Source organism: Furipterus horrens, unplaced genomic scaffold (genome assembly GCF_987537825.1).
Source record: "Furipterus horrens unplaced genomic scaffold, mFurHor1.1.pri manual_scaffold_2, whole genome shotgun sequence".
In the NCBI taxonomy this organism is placed as follows: Eukaryota; Metazoa; Chordata; class Mammalia; order Chiroptera; family Furipteridae; genus Furipterus; species Furipterus horrens.
The window spans coordinates 204,135,202-204,148,647 of NW_028327172.1; the positions used below are offsets into that span (position 1 = coordinate 204,135,202).

Below are 13,446 nucleotides of genomic sequence, written 5' to 3' on the forward strand. Positions count from 1 at the left end.
TTCCTGTGTGGTAGGAAGGTTAAGTTGAATTTGTTACCAGAAGAAAAAAATTGCTTCATTTATTTCATCTTGCCTTTTGGCACCATGAGCTCCTAAATTTATTTCCTGAGTCAGATTGTGCTGTAACCTACCAGTGCTGTTAGGAGTTGAGGTGGGCAGCAGCAGTTGCACTGAGAACCCTGTGAAGGTAGTTCACAGAAAGGGTTTGGTTCCTTTCACATCCATTCACGAGTAATTTTCTCATCTGAATCGGTGGTGCAGGAGTAATTAATGCCAGAGTAAATAGCTAAGGAGGCAGAGAATCCAGTATGTTTTTTTCTGGAGCAAGAGGATTAAGGAATATTTAACAGAACAAACATTTTTATGTTTTGCTAGGATAACACCTATCCTGAGATTTTGCGTTCGAATTTAGGATCAGTCGTGTTACAATTGAAGAAACTTGGTATTGATGATTTGGTACATTTTGATTTTATGGATCCACCAGGTATGAATTCTCAGTATATTTTATCAAACCTTTTAACCAAAATTGACTGTCTTTCTCTGTATCCATTCAGTACATGTATTAAAAACATTTTCCCTTTTCCTTCCAGTGAGCATCAAAATAAGTCCCATGTGTTAGCATTAAAACTAAAAGGGTTGCAATTATGTGAATCAAATTTTTCCCCTTCAGAATAACTAAATTTTTCTGGGAATTAATGACTGAGCATAAAAATGTGAGGAATTTGCTAATTGATTTTTTAGGGGGGAAAAGTTTGATGAACACATTGTTGATTAACAATTATGAAGATGACCATTTTAGCCACAGTACAGGAAAATTCTGTAATTCTATATGATTCATTGTTTGCTAGATATTTGTAATTGAATATGATGGCAATTTGAGTTTTTCGTTTGGTCCACTATAGAATGAGAAATAAGATTGCTTATAATAGTTTGTACTTTGTGTCACATTTTTGCTTGTTGAAGGCAGCTTGTCTAATAGATTGCCTTTTCCCCTTAGCTCCTGAAACTCTGATGAGAGCCCTAGAACTTTTGAATTATCTGGCTGCTTTAAATGATGATGGAGATCTGACGGAATTGGGATCCATGATGGCAGAGTTTCCTCTAGATCCACAGCTCGCTAAAATGGTTATTGCAAGTTGTGACTACAACTGTTCTAATGAGGTCCTATCTATTACTGCTATGTTGTCAGGTAATAGAGGGAAAGGAACTAAAAAAAACCCAGCTTTTCAAAGTTTGGGTGGACTTCGCTTTTGGTTTTGGTTTTTAATATTTAGTATGATAGTGGATTTCATAGCTGGTTTTAAGGAACGCATTTTGTTTCCTAAATATCTTGTAAATAGCTTCATAATGACATAGTATTTAGAAAAGTAAAATAAGTCATTGTGCACAAAATACAGTAAGAACATTGGCTTTCTTCAGTGCAAATAAAAATTGAAATAAGAAAAAATAAATCTGAACACAGTTGTAACTGAGTCTTTGGTAGGTCCATCAGTTTTGCGGTTTATTACTGACAGTATGAGAAGAACTTTGTTCTAGCATTTCTCACTATTAGGTCACCATGAGTTAAATCCAAACTACCATTTAAAATAAGCTTTTTCTACTTGTATAAATACGTATTCCAGTGGCATTAAAAGATGAATTTCAAGCTTAGTATCAAATAAATAGAAGTAGTAATACATAATTTTAGGTTTAAAATCTAACCTAATAATTCTTTTACAGTGGAAGACAGACACTTGATAAAAGAAATATACATAAGAGATAAAACTGCTAATGTTGAAAATTGGAAATTAAGCTGAATAAATAGTGCTGTGTATTAGCAGTAAAGCTTAATCCACAAATGAAGTAGTAAGGTGGAAATTACATTTTCCAAAAAGAGGAAATATTGTTAACATACAGGGTACACATTCTTTTAGCTAAACATAGAAGTTTCTGCTGACCATTGAAGTACTCTATAAAGTAGCTGTAGTACTGGGGAGAATTGACTTCCAGTCTCAGAGTGGTTTATCAGTCTTAATTATAGCTTAATGCCTCAAATAATTAAAAAATCTTATGGAATCAAAGAATAAACTGAAACTTCTCTAAATAAAAAGTTTTTGGCCTAGTTTAGGTGTATGGTATATATTTTAATGGTGTGAAATTCTTTTTAAATCTAAGAACTAGCTAAAATGTTTTTTTGCAGAGTTATGACTGATCAGACTCAGAGCAGATGGGCAGGGCAGTGTATTGAATCATTTTAATAAAACTGTAGTCTCACTTGCGGAGGTGGTGGTAGGTTGTTGTCTGCCTTTCTTATTATATGTTGTTTGTTAGATTCTCCCAGTGTGCTTATCTCAAGAAAGATTTTAGTTTTTAGAGAAAGTATAGGGCAAGAGTTAACAGATTATTTGTGTATTTATATGTTACCTACCCAGTTTTTATTTTTCCTAGTTCTGTCAGGCATACAGTTACCATTCTTTGAGTTTAGAACATTAGTCCCTTAAAAAATTGGTCATCATGATGCAGTTGAAATATTTCAACTACATGTCTTACTTGTAATAGGAATTCCGAAAACAGGGCTTACTGGTCATCGTCTTCACATTAACAGAGTGAATATTTATGTGCAGTGGTTATTAAGCATGGCGTTTGTGTGTGGGGGGAATGTTGATAGGTGAGGAAGAAGTCGTGGAACAAAAAGATTGCTGTGCTTGGAATGTTTTCAATTTAAATAATTTCTGAAGTTTATAGTGCAAATCAGGTCATATGGAGTGCTACTTATTCCCACTAACTGGTAGCTAGTTCACATTAACTTTCACAACTATGAGGTTTCTGTATTTTAATGAAATTACCTTCAGTTACATTAGGCAAGACTTAATATTTACTGTGATCATGTGTCATTGTCTCTCTTTGGCTTCTTTGGCATCTTTTTAAAGGGGAAATTGTGTGGGAAAGATAATTTGATTCTGTATATGATTTCATTGTCGATTATTCCCATTATTTTCTATCTGAACTGATAATTTATGATTTTTTGAATTGACAAGGTTTTAACAGCTTTAAAAATGTGTTGACAAAAGTCCCAAGCTGCTAAATATTTTTCTTTTCATACTGCTTTATGACTATGGAATTGCTAAAGTGAATTAAGGAAAGTTGTATTTCAAAAAATGTAGTGCACGCTTTGTAACAACTTAAAGTTTTGTGTGAATTAATATTGAGGCTCTAAACAAATACTGTAGTTACATATTTTGATGACCCTTGAAATAATAACTGTTTCAGACTAATTGTCAACTTTTTAAATACTGGATTTTGCTTTTAACTGGGGACTTTATTTACTAATCTTTTTATTAAAATGCTGGAAAACTCTGCTGAATAGCCCCAGCCTTTATGAATTTTCTTAATTTCTTAATTCAGAGGCGGTTTAACCTTCCACCACTACTGCTATCCTCAAAACCCAAGATTTCATGATATTTTTTATGTTTACATATGCTTTTGCTCACCGGTGCTAATAGTGATACCCACCAGTTGGTAATAGCCACAGCACTAGGGAAAAAATTACAGTAGAAATGTGGCAGTAGACTGGTTGGCAAGTTGTTTTTAGCCCTGTAGTGGGCAAGTGTAGCTCCATAACTTGCATAGCCATTCAGTGGGTTTAGTGGATGGCCTTTTTAAAAATTGCATATAGCTAAAAGGCTATTGACACCATAATTCTGGTTATTGGTAGAGCTATCAGCACTGGTTCTTGAAGTAAGTTGAGCTTTCTAGTATCTTGATGGCCTTCAGAATAGCTGTTTTGATGCCTACTTTTAGATTTAGTTAAAATAATCAGGTACTGTGTAGCTTTGAAACCCTCTTGTCTTACAGATGTGGTTAGGTGTTGATGTACCAAATCAAGGTAGTAAACAGTCCAAGATGCAGTTGGAGGCCATCCTGCCCTGCCCTATGCTCTGTGAACTGACCTAGCTAGGCCTTGTTCCTCTGTCTGTGAATGCGTGACTCATCGATATGGGCGTTTGTGTTGGGCCCATACCAACCTTGTTTAGTCCCACAGTGTTTTGTTCGCCCCACGGAGGCCAAGAAAGCCGCGGATGAGGCCAAGATGAGATTTGCCCACATAGATGGAGATCATCTGACACTGCTAAATGTCTACCATGCTTTTAAACAAAGTAAGTGTAAAATAGATTGATGACATTTTTTTGTTAAATATCACTTGCATCATATATTTATCTCATTTTCATTTATTTGTGACTTTACATTAGAAAGCCATGGGGTACTTTTTAGAAAAAAACTCCTGACTAGCATTTAAGATCGAAATTGATGATCTTTTTTTAAAAAGTTTTGCTTTTATAACGGGGAGTTGGCACCAATTATAGAAAGCTGAGACATACAGGGCAATAAAAATGAAATACTTGTCTCTGGCCTGGTGGCTCAGTTGGTTTAAGCCTCATCCCGATACACCAAGGTTGCGAGTTTGGTCTTCAGTAGGGCATATACAAGAATCAACCAATGAATTCATAAATAAGTGGAACAGCTAAATTAACTGTTCTCTCTCCCCCTTTCTCCCCCTCCATTTCCCTCTCTCCCTTCCTCTCTCTAAAATCAATAAAAGAAAAAATATTTTAATGAAATATTTGTATAAAATTTGCCACTAACATACAGAGTTTTATATACTTCCTTCTGTCTATTCCCACACATTTTGCATTTTGTGTGAATAGCTTTGTACCATGTATAGGATCATTACTGTCTTAATATTTTTACTAATAAATAGCTTTTACATAAAAATAAAACTAACAAAATAGAAAAATGGGCAACAAATATAAAAGACTGTTCTTAATTAGGCTACATGTGGTCTGTAAATTCCCAAGAGGGGCAAAGTCCAACTTTTCAAGAAATGCATTATTATTGAGAGTTGTCATTTTCTTACCTGTAAATTGAGCAGTCACCTGTGTATACAACTGGGTTTACTGAAATAAGCATACAACAGAGGTGGGAATATAAATTGTTGCCTTTGTGAAGAGCAGTAGAATTTATGCTATCAAGAACCTTAACAAATACACCCTTTGACCCAGAAATTATCTTTTAGTATTCTGTGGATACAGATATGATTAAAGATTTTCATTCCAGAATTATTCATGATAGTTTTAAGAAAAAGGGAAAGTTCCTAAACACCTACCAGTAGAAAGATGGTTCAGTGATTTATGCTGCAACAGCATGACATTCTAGCTTTAAATCATGTTTTCAGACAATATTTAATGGCATAAAAACATTTTACAGTTATTTGAAATTGAGGAAACATAGTAATAATCAAATTATTGCTAGATACTGTTGTTGAAATGCACCGTTTATAAAATTAACTGAGAGGAAACCTTAAAAGAGGAAAAATTCAGAAATACCTGGAACAGTTTCTGAAAGTATTTGATTTCTGCACATCTGTAGGCTACGCAGTAGAAGGCAGCCCACATTATCACCTTCACCAAAAATGGGTTCTCAGTCACTCTTTAACTTTATGAGTTTCTGCTAGTAAGTTTTTAAATTTATAACATTGCTGTTCATATTTTGTACCTTTTGGGTTATTTGTAACTCACTTCTGTTATCTCATAAAAATTCTACTTCTAAAATAGTCTGTTGACTTGGACATGTCTCTGTAGAGTGGTGGTGACTTGATTCATCTCAGGGTCCATCCAAAAAGTGCTACAGGGCCAATATGTGGAACAAAGAGCATAGCAGCCAAGGTATTGCACACCTGTGTTTTACTGGGGAATCCCAGTGTGAGTTATACAGAATTGGTGATATCGGGTGAGAAAAGGTGTGGGGCCCTTCTCTGCCAAGGTATAACAAATTTGGAACAGATGAGGGAGGTAAATGAAAAGTGATTAAGGATCTAAGAGATGATGAAGGTCAGTGCTTAGTTTGCTTCAGATCACTTATTTTATCCCTCTTATGCCAAAAGTATTGGAAGTGCATAATGTTGAAGACTTATCCCTGGTAGGATAGGTCAGTTTAAGAAATCTCTGTTCCTGTAGTGTGCCAGACTGTATCATACTGGTTGATACTGTGTGACCATCAGACACATCACCTCCTTTTCAGACTATGACAACTGCTAAAAAGGGAAGGCCTTGAAAAGGAGCCGATTCACTTCTGTCTTGGTTCTCAAAATCCTTTGATATGATATTAAATACTATTTTAAGTGGAAATTAAGATTTCTGAAGGAGCAGATTGTTTCTTTAACCTGTTACTCTCACAAGACATTTTAATTTTTCATTAAGATATTGTATTATTTTGTCATTTAAACTTTTTATAACTAGCACAGCGTATTTGGATTTCATAATTCTGTTATGAAAGTGAAGTTTAGGATTGATGTTGGAACTGTATTTTGATTTTAAATATAAATATAACAATCCACAGTTTTGACACTAGGAACTTAAGATGTAAAATGACAACATTATTAAATAATACTTGTTCTTTTCCACACATATTTATACTTGGGAGGAGAAAAGAACATGCCAGAAGTTAATGTATATCACATCTGGAGAAGGAACCACACAGTTCTGATTTTTAAGGGCCCCCTTTCTGCCTGTTTCACAATGACCCTCTTAGGTTTATTTTTCAAAGGGTCTCCTTGTGATTGCCTTTGGTACATAAAAGTGTCACTGTAAATTTTCCATTATGCTACAGTTTGGGCTCTTAGATGAGCAACACTAGGTTAATGGGAAGCCTGTCAAGGGTTCATCAACAAAGAAATTCCTTTGATAGACAATACCTGTAGTAAAATTATTTGGAAGTGCTTAAATATAAGCCTTATTAAACATGAGTAGGGGTTCCAGACATTCTTGAAAACTTTGTCACTCAGATTTTAAAGTTTGTCTTACCACTAAGAGTTAGAGGTACATGGGTAACAATAAAACTTTAAATACTTGTTAAGTTTTGGGTGCTCTACCTCAGGCATAATTAAAGAAAAATGCACAGTAACTTAAAATTCACTGTTATTAACTTTTAAATTGAATTTGATAATCTAGAGCAACAATTTTCAACCAGTGTGCTGTAAAATTTTAAAACACGCAATACCTGACTATGTAGTCAGGGGTACTCTCCTCTTCCCTTAAGATTGTCAAATTAAAAAACGATAACAGCCAACACAATAACCATCAGTGTGAATGAGTTATACCTTTTTTTTTTTTTTTTGGTCAGATCAGGAAAAAATAGTTTGGTGTGCCACAGAATTTTATTAAATAGTTTGTGTGTGCTATGAGATGGGAAAGGTTGAGAATGGCTGATCTAAGGCTGTGTTTTGTTTGAAGGTGAGACACATGACATTTTACTAAATTTCTTACACCCACCCCTTTGTAGACCATGAATTGAAAATGAGCAGGTGGATATTTATGGTTACATAATTCATTAGAAATGGCTTATTCAGAATTCTTGTTTTGTCATCCAGTTGCCAAAAACCCTAGTGTTATTTCTGATTTTGATCCTCATTACAGATTTTAGGAAAGTTGATAACACTGTGATTCATTTGTTAAGATGATTTGGGTAAATTCTCTTTCTAGATTACTTAGCTTACTCTTTGTAACAGTTTTCCTTTTTAATTGGATGATACACCTATTTGGATGATTCATGTTCCCTTTTCCCCCTGTTTCTTCAACTTTGTAGATCATGAATCGGTTCAGTGGTGTTATGACAACTTCATTAACTACAGGTCCCTGATGTCAGCAGACAATGTACGCCAACAGCTATCGCGAATTATGGACAGATTTAATTTGCCTCGTCGGAGTACTGACTTTACAAGCAGGGACTATTATATTAATATAAGGAAAGCTTTGGTTACTGGGTATTTTATGCAGGTATGTGGATAACACAGGAGTACATGGTAAATATTTATATAATATTGTTTGCTTTCTATAATAACCCTTTGAATCCACTAAAACAGTCAGTTTAATAAAGCCTATGAATATTCATCTTAAATGTTATATCTAGATTCTTGAATGAACTAATAAACTAAGACATTTATATGTCTAATGAATAACAAATTCCCTAAATGACAAGTTACCAATTCAGTTAGGTAGAAATCAATTTTAGGATTACTTTTTTATTAATGGAGTCTTTTTTATGCCAGATGAATATGTTGGCCATTTTCAGGTGGGGGTTAGCAGCTATTTCCTCGATATAAATTTTAACGATTTATTTTTGATAAATAGATTAAAGTTTCCTTGAATTGAACCTGTATCGGAGACATAAAATTGTAACTACTGAAATGAAGGAACTATCTGGGTTGATCCTCTCTGTAGAACCTAATCACCCCAAAATTCAAATATTCAAACACTGTATTTCGTTCACAGTCCTATAGGTGATCATTGGTATTTATAACTAAGACAGTTAAGTGTTACAAGGGCAAAAAATGTCTTTGAGCTGAGAAATAAAGATGAAAAACTATTTTTAATGTTCTACTTAGTTTAAAGTGTGTTATAGTGGAGGATATAGGAACTGAACAATGAAAATCAGTTTATTATTTGGTATGGGATTGATTTTAATCATCCCTTCTATATCCTGCTTGTTTGTTCATTCTCTCTTCTGCTATGTCTGTTTAGCAAGATGTGGCTGGCCTTAACACTATTACGAGCTCAAGAAATAGAATGAACCTAAATGCACTGAGTCAAAGGAAAGTAACAGATTGGTGCCTGTTTGTATTTGTAAAGTAACTATAAGGTTGTTTATTGCACCATCTTATAAGATCTTATTAGAATTAGGTAAATAATAGAGTTAAGTATGAAAGTTATCCAGACTCCTCAATTATATTCATATGTACTAGTATACATTGGTTTCTTTTTGATGTGTTCTTAAGTTTCCTTCTAATAATTCGAAGAAGATGGACAAAGCCATATTCAAACATTATGGATTTCTAATTCTCAAGGTTTAAATTTTTTAGAAATGGGGCTTGGATGATAGTACCTGGCACTTAGTTATTGCTTACTGAATATTTGATTGAGATCAAGTTTGGTTTTTTTAATTATTGTTTGTCAGTAATTATTAATCTTTTTATGATTTACACACTTAAAAAAGATTATTTAATTATTTAAAGGGGGAAAGGAGGAAAATAGGGTGAGAAACATCTGTCTTATCGGTTGCCTCTCACATGTGCCCAGCTGGGGATCTGGCCCACAACCCAGGCCTGTGTCCTGACCAAAATCAACTGTCAACTTTGGCTCGAAGGCCGTCACTCAAGCCACTAAGCCTCACCAGCCAGGACTATTTGCATATACTCTGTTACTAGAGTTCTAGATCTAGAAAGGGTAATAGTTATCTGCTTCAGCATTCGTTAATGAAATATTAGATGAGAGCCATCGATCAATGTGTTTGATTATAGACAGAAGACAAGACAGGCGAGATGCACATGCACTTTCTGTTTTTTCTTCATTTTTATGTCTTTGTGTAGGTACTTTTTGCTTCCGGGTTTCTTTTTTTTTTTTTTTTTCTCTTTTTATACCTTAAACGTGAATCTTGTAATTGTTCATCTACAGTATTCTCTCACTTATTGCGGGTATTACGTTATAGACACATCCCCACCCCCCGTGAAGTAAGAACCTTATATTTATTCTACACTCTTAAACCTACGTGACTTCAATAACATATGTATATAGTACTACAAAATCCCACAATATAGTGAAAAGTCCACAATAAATAATTAAATATAATATTTTTTTAAATCCCATGATAAGTGAACTGCGATATAGAGAGGGACTACTGAGTATTCCCTCACTTATGTGGGTATTACGTTTTAGACCCCCCCCCCCACGATAGGTGAAAATCCGTGAAGTAGGAACCTTACATTTATTTTAGTATTTATATATATTTTAAGGCTTTATAAACCCTTCCCACACACTTAGAAATTGTTCCCAGTCCCTTACTAAACTTATAGTGAAAAATCTGTGATAAATAAATATAGTATTTTAAAAAATCCCGTGATACACTGAGGCTGCGATAAGTGAACCGCGATATAGAGCGGGACTACTGTATAGCCATGAAATAAAAAGCAAAAGGTGGGGCCTCTGTGTTCCTAATTATTAATATATATAGGTAGCTTTACACCACTTTTCTTTTGTAACTAGCACATCAGAAGCATTGTATTAATTGACTGCGTTTTGGTTTCAGGTGGCACATTTAGAACGAACAGGGCATTACTTGACTGTGAAAGATAACCAGGTGGTTCAGTTGCATCCCTCAACTGTTCTTGACCACAAGCCTGAATGGGTGCTTTATAATGAGTTTGTTCTTACAACAAAGAATTACATTCGGACGTGTACAGATATCAAGCCAGAATGGTAAGCAACAGCTTTTGTTCATTTTGTTAGGATTTTGCTCAGAATGGAATCTGACTTTGTTACATGATAGACATTCTTCCTTTCCTTCATAGAGGAACTTGGTATTCTGTATACTTCCATGTGTAGTTATGGGGCTTTAACCTCATGGTATGGTTGATCCCTTACAATCTTTACTTTGCTAAGAAGACAGTGGGATTGTTGGTATGGGCATGGGCAGGATTTGGAACCAGATATATAAAGCTACAGTTGACTAGCATCGAGTATTCTTGCTGTTGTGATTAACTCAAATTCCCTGGTTTCAGAAGTCAGTCTTTATATTCTGTCTGTCCCATTATAATTGGCTCTCAACTGTTTGTTATTGGTGCTTTGGAAGCTAAGCAAGCATAAAACTTATGCCTGTCTTTGTATCTTTGCATATTTGATTTTAAAAATGTAACCAGAGCTGGTTGTGTTATTTGAAGCAAAATTAGCTCTTCCCCTCACCTTTGTGTGTGGTGTATCCCCTTCACCCACAGAATCCATTCAGTAACTTATGACGGGACACGTCAGCCAAGAATGGTGGGCCTGAAAGCACTTATTTAAGTTGATGTCACTTGGTATACATTATGAGGCTTCTTTCCTACACTGATTTATGACTCCTGACACATGAATTGTATAGGACATTTCCATTTTATCTTACATGCCTTGTTGAGAAAAAATTGTATGGTTAAACATTAAAAAGGTTTCAGTCAAGTGTATTCTTTGGGAGTATAGAGTTAAAGTTACTAAACTTGAAAATGAGAAGATCCAGTCATTTGAATACCAAGATGTTTCTTACATAGAACCTGTATTACTACATAACCTTGGAGAGGTTGGTCAAAATAATGTTCTAGAGTAAATAAATGAACAACTTTATGTTAATAATTTTATATTAATGTAAATCAAGAGTTTAAAATTTTTATTTTGAGTTTATTTTTAAGATTATGGAAAGTCCAACATCAGAAAATTTATAGCTTGCTGTAATTACACATTGCTAAAAGTAGTGTTTATAAGAATTAGGCATTTGTGATTTTAACATTGAATTTGTAGGTTTGCCTTAACCAATCAGTTTATTAACAAGTAATGTCTATCCTATTAACAGTTCCAGAACTTGAATTAAATGTTAATTTGATCATCATTTTTCCTCCTTCTGGACAGGTTGGTGAAAATTGCCCCTCAATATTATGACATGAGCAACTTCCCACAGTGTGAAGCAAAGAGACAGTTGGACCGCATCATTGCCAAACTCCAATCCAAGGAATATTCACAGTACTGAATTCAATGCTTAGAACTGAAATTATTCAGAGGACAGCTTTAAAAGATGAATGGACTGAAAAGTTCAAGTTGTGCTCTTCACGTTGGTTCGATAATGGCCTTTATTTGAAAGCTTTTTAATTTTTCTTTACAGTAAATATTCCATTCTGATTTCATAAATTAAACATTTATGCCTCCCTTTTGTGTTGACACTGTAGCTCATACTGGAAAAGTCGATCAATGTTTTGCAGTTTATTGAAAGTAGTTCTATATATAACAATGTTATAAGCATTTCTTTAGAAATGGTTGAAAATGCTTCTAAAATGTGATTATCGACCATGGTATGCATGATCGTTGTAATTGTTGACATTCCTTTTAGAAGTTGTGAAATGTTACAACTTGTGCTTATGTAGACACAATCTTCTGTCTCAGTACAGAGGCACTGACTCAATAAAGTCTATTTATACTAATTTTGGCCAAGCACTTTGATATCTTTGTCCTAGTCTCTTTAAGGCTCTTCTCTTCCTGGTTATGGGCTTTGTTTTTTTGTTTTTGTTTTTTGGTAGGTATATTCTGATTACATATTTAGCATCTTCGTATAGGGCGACTCCTTAGATAAAGTAGTCATTAAAGCAATATTTTTAAAAACATAGCTTAGTACTTTGTTAGGTTAATCAAGATGATCTAATGGGATAAAGTATGTAGGTTTTTATTCAAAATTGGATCCCAAAAGACAATAATGAGAGCTTCATCTTGAAGTTCATTTCATAAGCTGATAATTTATTTTGTTAACCACATTTTTAGCAAATCTTTTTGTTAAAGAAACATTCTAAGCACTTTGATCTCTGAAACAAATGTTTACTTGTATTAAATAGACAGTGGGGAATGATGTTATATTGTAGATCGTGGTCTTGGTTTCAGTTTTGGATGTTTTATGCAATGTACAGAAGTAACTAGTATAGTGTGTTAAAAAGTGCATTTGTCTTTCCACTTCCTGTAACAGGCAGTAGACAAGATACAAATCCTTTCTAAACTAAATAAATGTTTGGTGTGACCCATCAAAGGGTCTGTAATAAGTCACTTTCTTTCATTTGAAGAGTAAATACTGTACGCATTAATGTATGGACACCCTTCTTCTACCCCTCCCCCTTTAAAAATATTTAAATGTTTAAAGGATATTTATAGGTCTGTGTAGTTGGAATTCAAATATACTTTGAGGCATATTTCTAGTTGTATGTGCCTTAAGGAAGTTAATTGGAGAAATTAAAGAGTATTTAAGGCTATTGACAGACTTTAGTGTAGGTAGTTGTTAACTAAATGATGCTTAGTAGCTTAAAGGAGTTCATGTGCTTCTTTAAGTATCTGATTTTGTTCCTGTGAACTAATTTACATGCTGAAATAATATTTTAGATTACATTTTAAATAGATTAAAATTTTATCCTATGTTAAGTATTGGCAACATTATTTCCTAGTTTTTTGGAGTTAAGAAAGGACTTGGTTAGACTTTTTCACCAAAAAAGGAGCTCTTGAGGTTGGTGGTTTCTTAATCATTGATGTTACTGGCAAAGGTAAGGTTTCTCTGTTTTATAGATTTGTCAACTGAATACTAAAGTGGTTACAGTTTCCCTTGTTCACATGGGGTCACAAGCATGAAATGAGCCCTGTGGTGTATGCAAAAATAAGAAAATGACAATTTTCTCTGTGAGGTTTAGAACATTGTTTTTGAAATTTTTCTGAAGCAGTCTCTCTTCTCTTCCAGCTTAAGCTGCTTTTGTTGTGACCACGGGCTAAGGAAGGAAGTCCATCAGCAAGTACAGTAGAACTTTTGACTGTAAAAGTTGAGGACATGACCGCAGCTTAGGGGGAATAATAGGACAGGGTAAAATAA

General features: G+C 34.2%; 1 protein-coding gene across 1 annotated transcript in view; it reads left to right on the forward strand.

The window, feature by feature from the left end:
- DHX15 (DEAH-box helicase 15) overlaps nucleotides 1-12,028 on the forward strand; it is a 52,004-nt gene extending 39,976 nt beyond the window's left edge. The window contains exons 9-14 of the mRNA XM_090267017.1: nucleotides 376-484; nucleotides 998-1,189; nucleotides 4,014-4,136; nucleotides 7,621-7,811; nucleotides 10,117-10,286; nucleotides 11,463-12,028. Of these exons, the coding sequence (XP_090123143.1) occupies nucleotides 376-484; nucleotides 998-1,189; nucleotides 4,014-4,136; nucleotides 7,621-7,811; nucleotides 10,117-10,286; nucleotides 11,463-11,580 (903 nt within the window). The 3' untranslated portion in view covers nucleotides 11,581-12,028. The remainder of the gene's footprint in view (nucleotides 1-375; nucleotides 485-997; nucleotides 1,190-4,013; nucleotides 4,137-7,620; nucleotides 7,812-10,116; nucleotides 10,287-11,462) is intronic.
- Nucleotides 12,029-13,446: the final 1,418 nt, after the last annotated feature.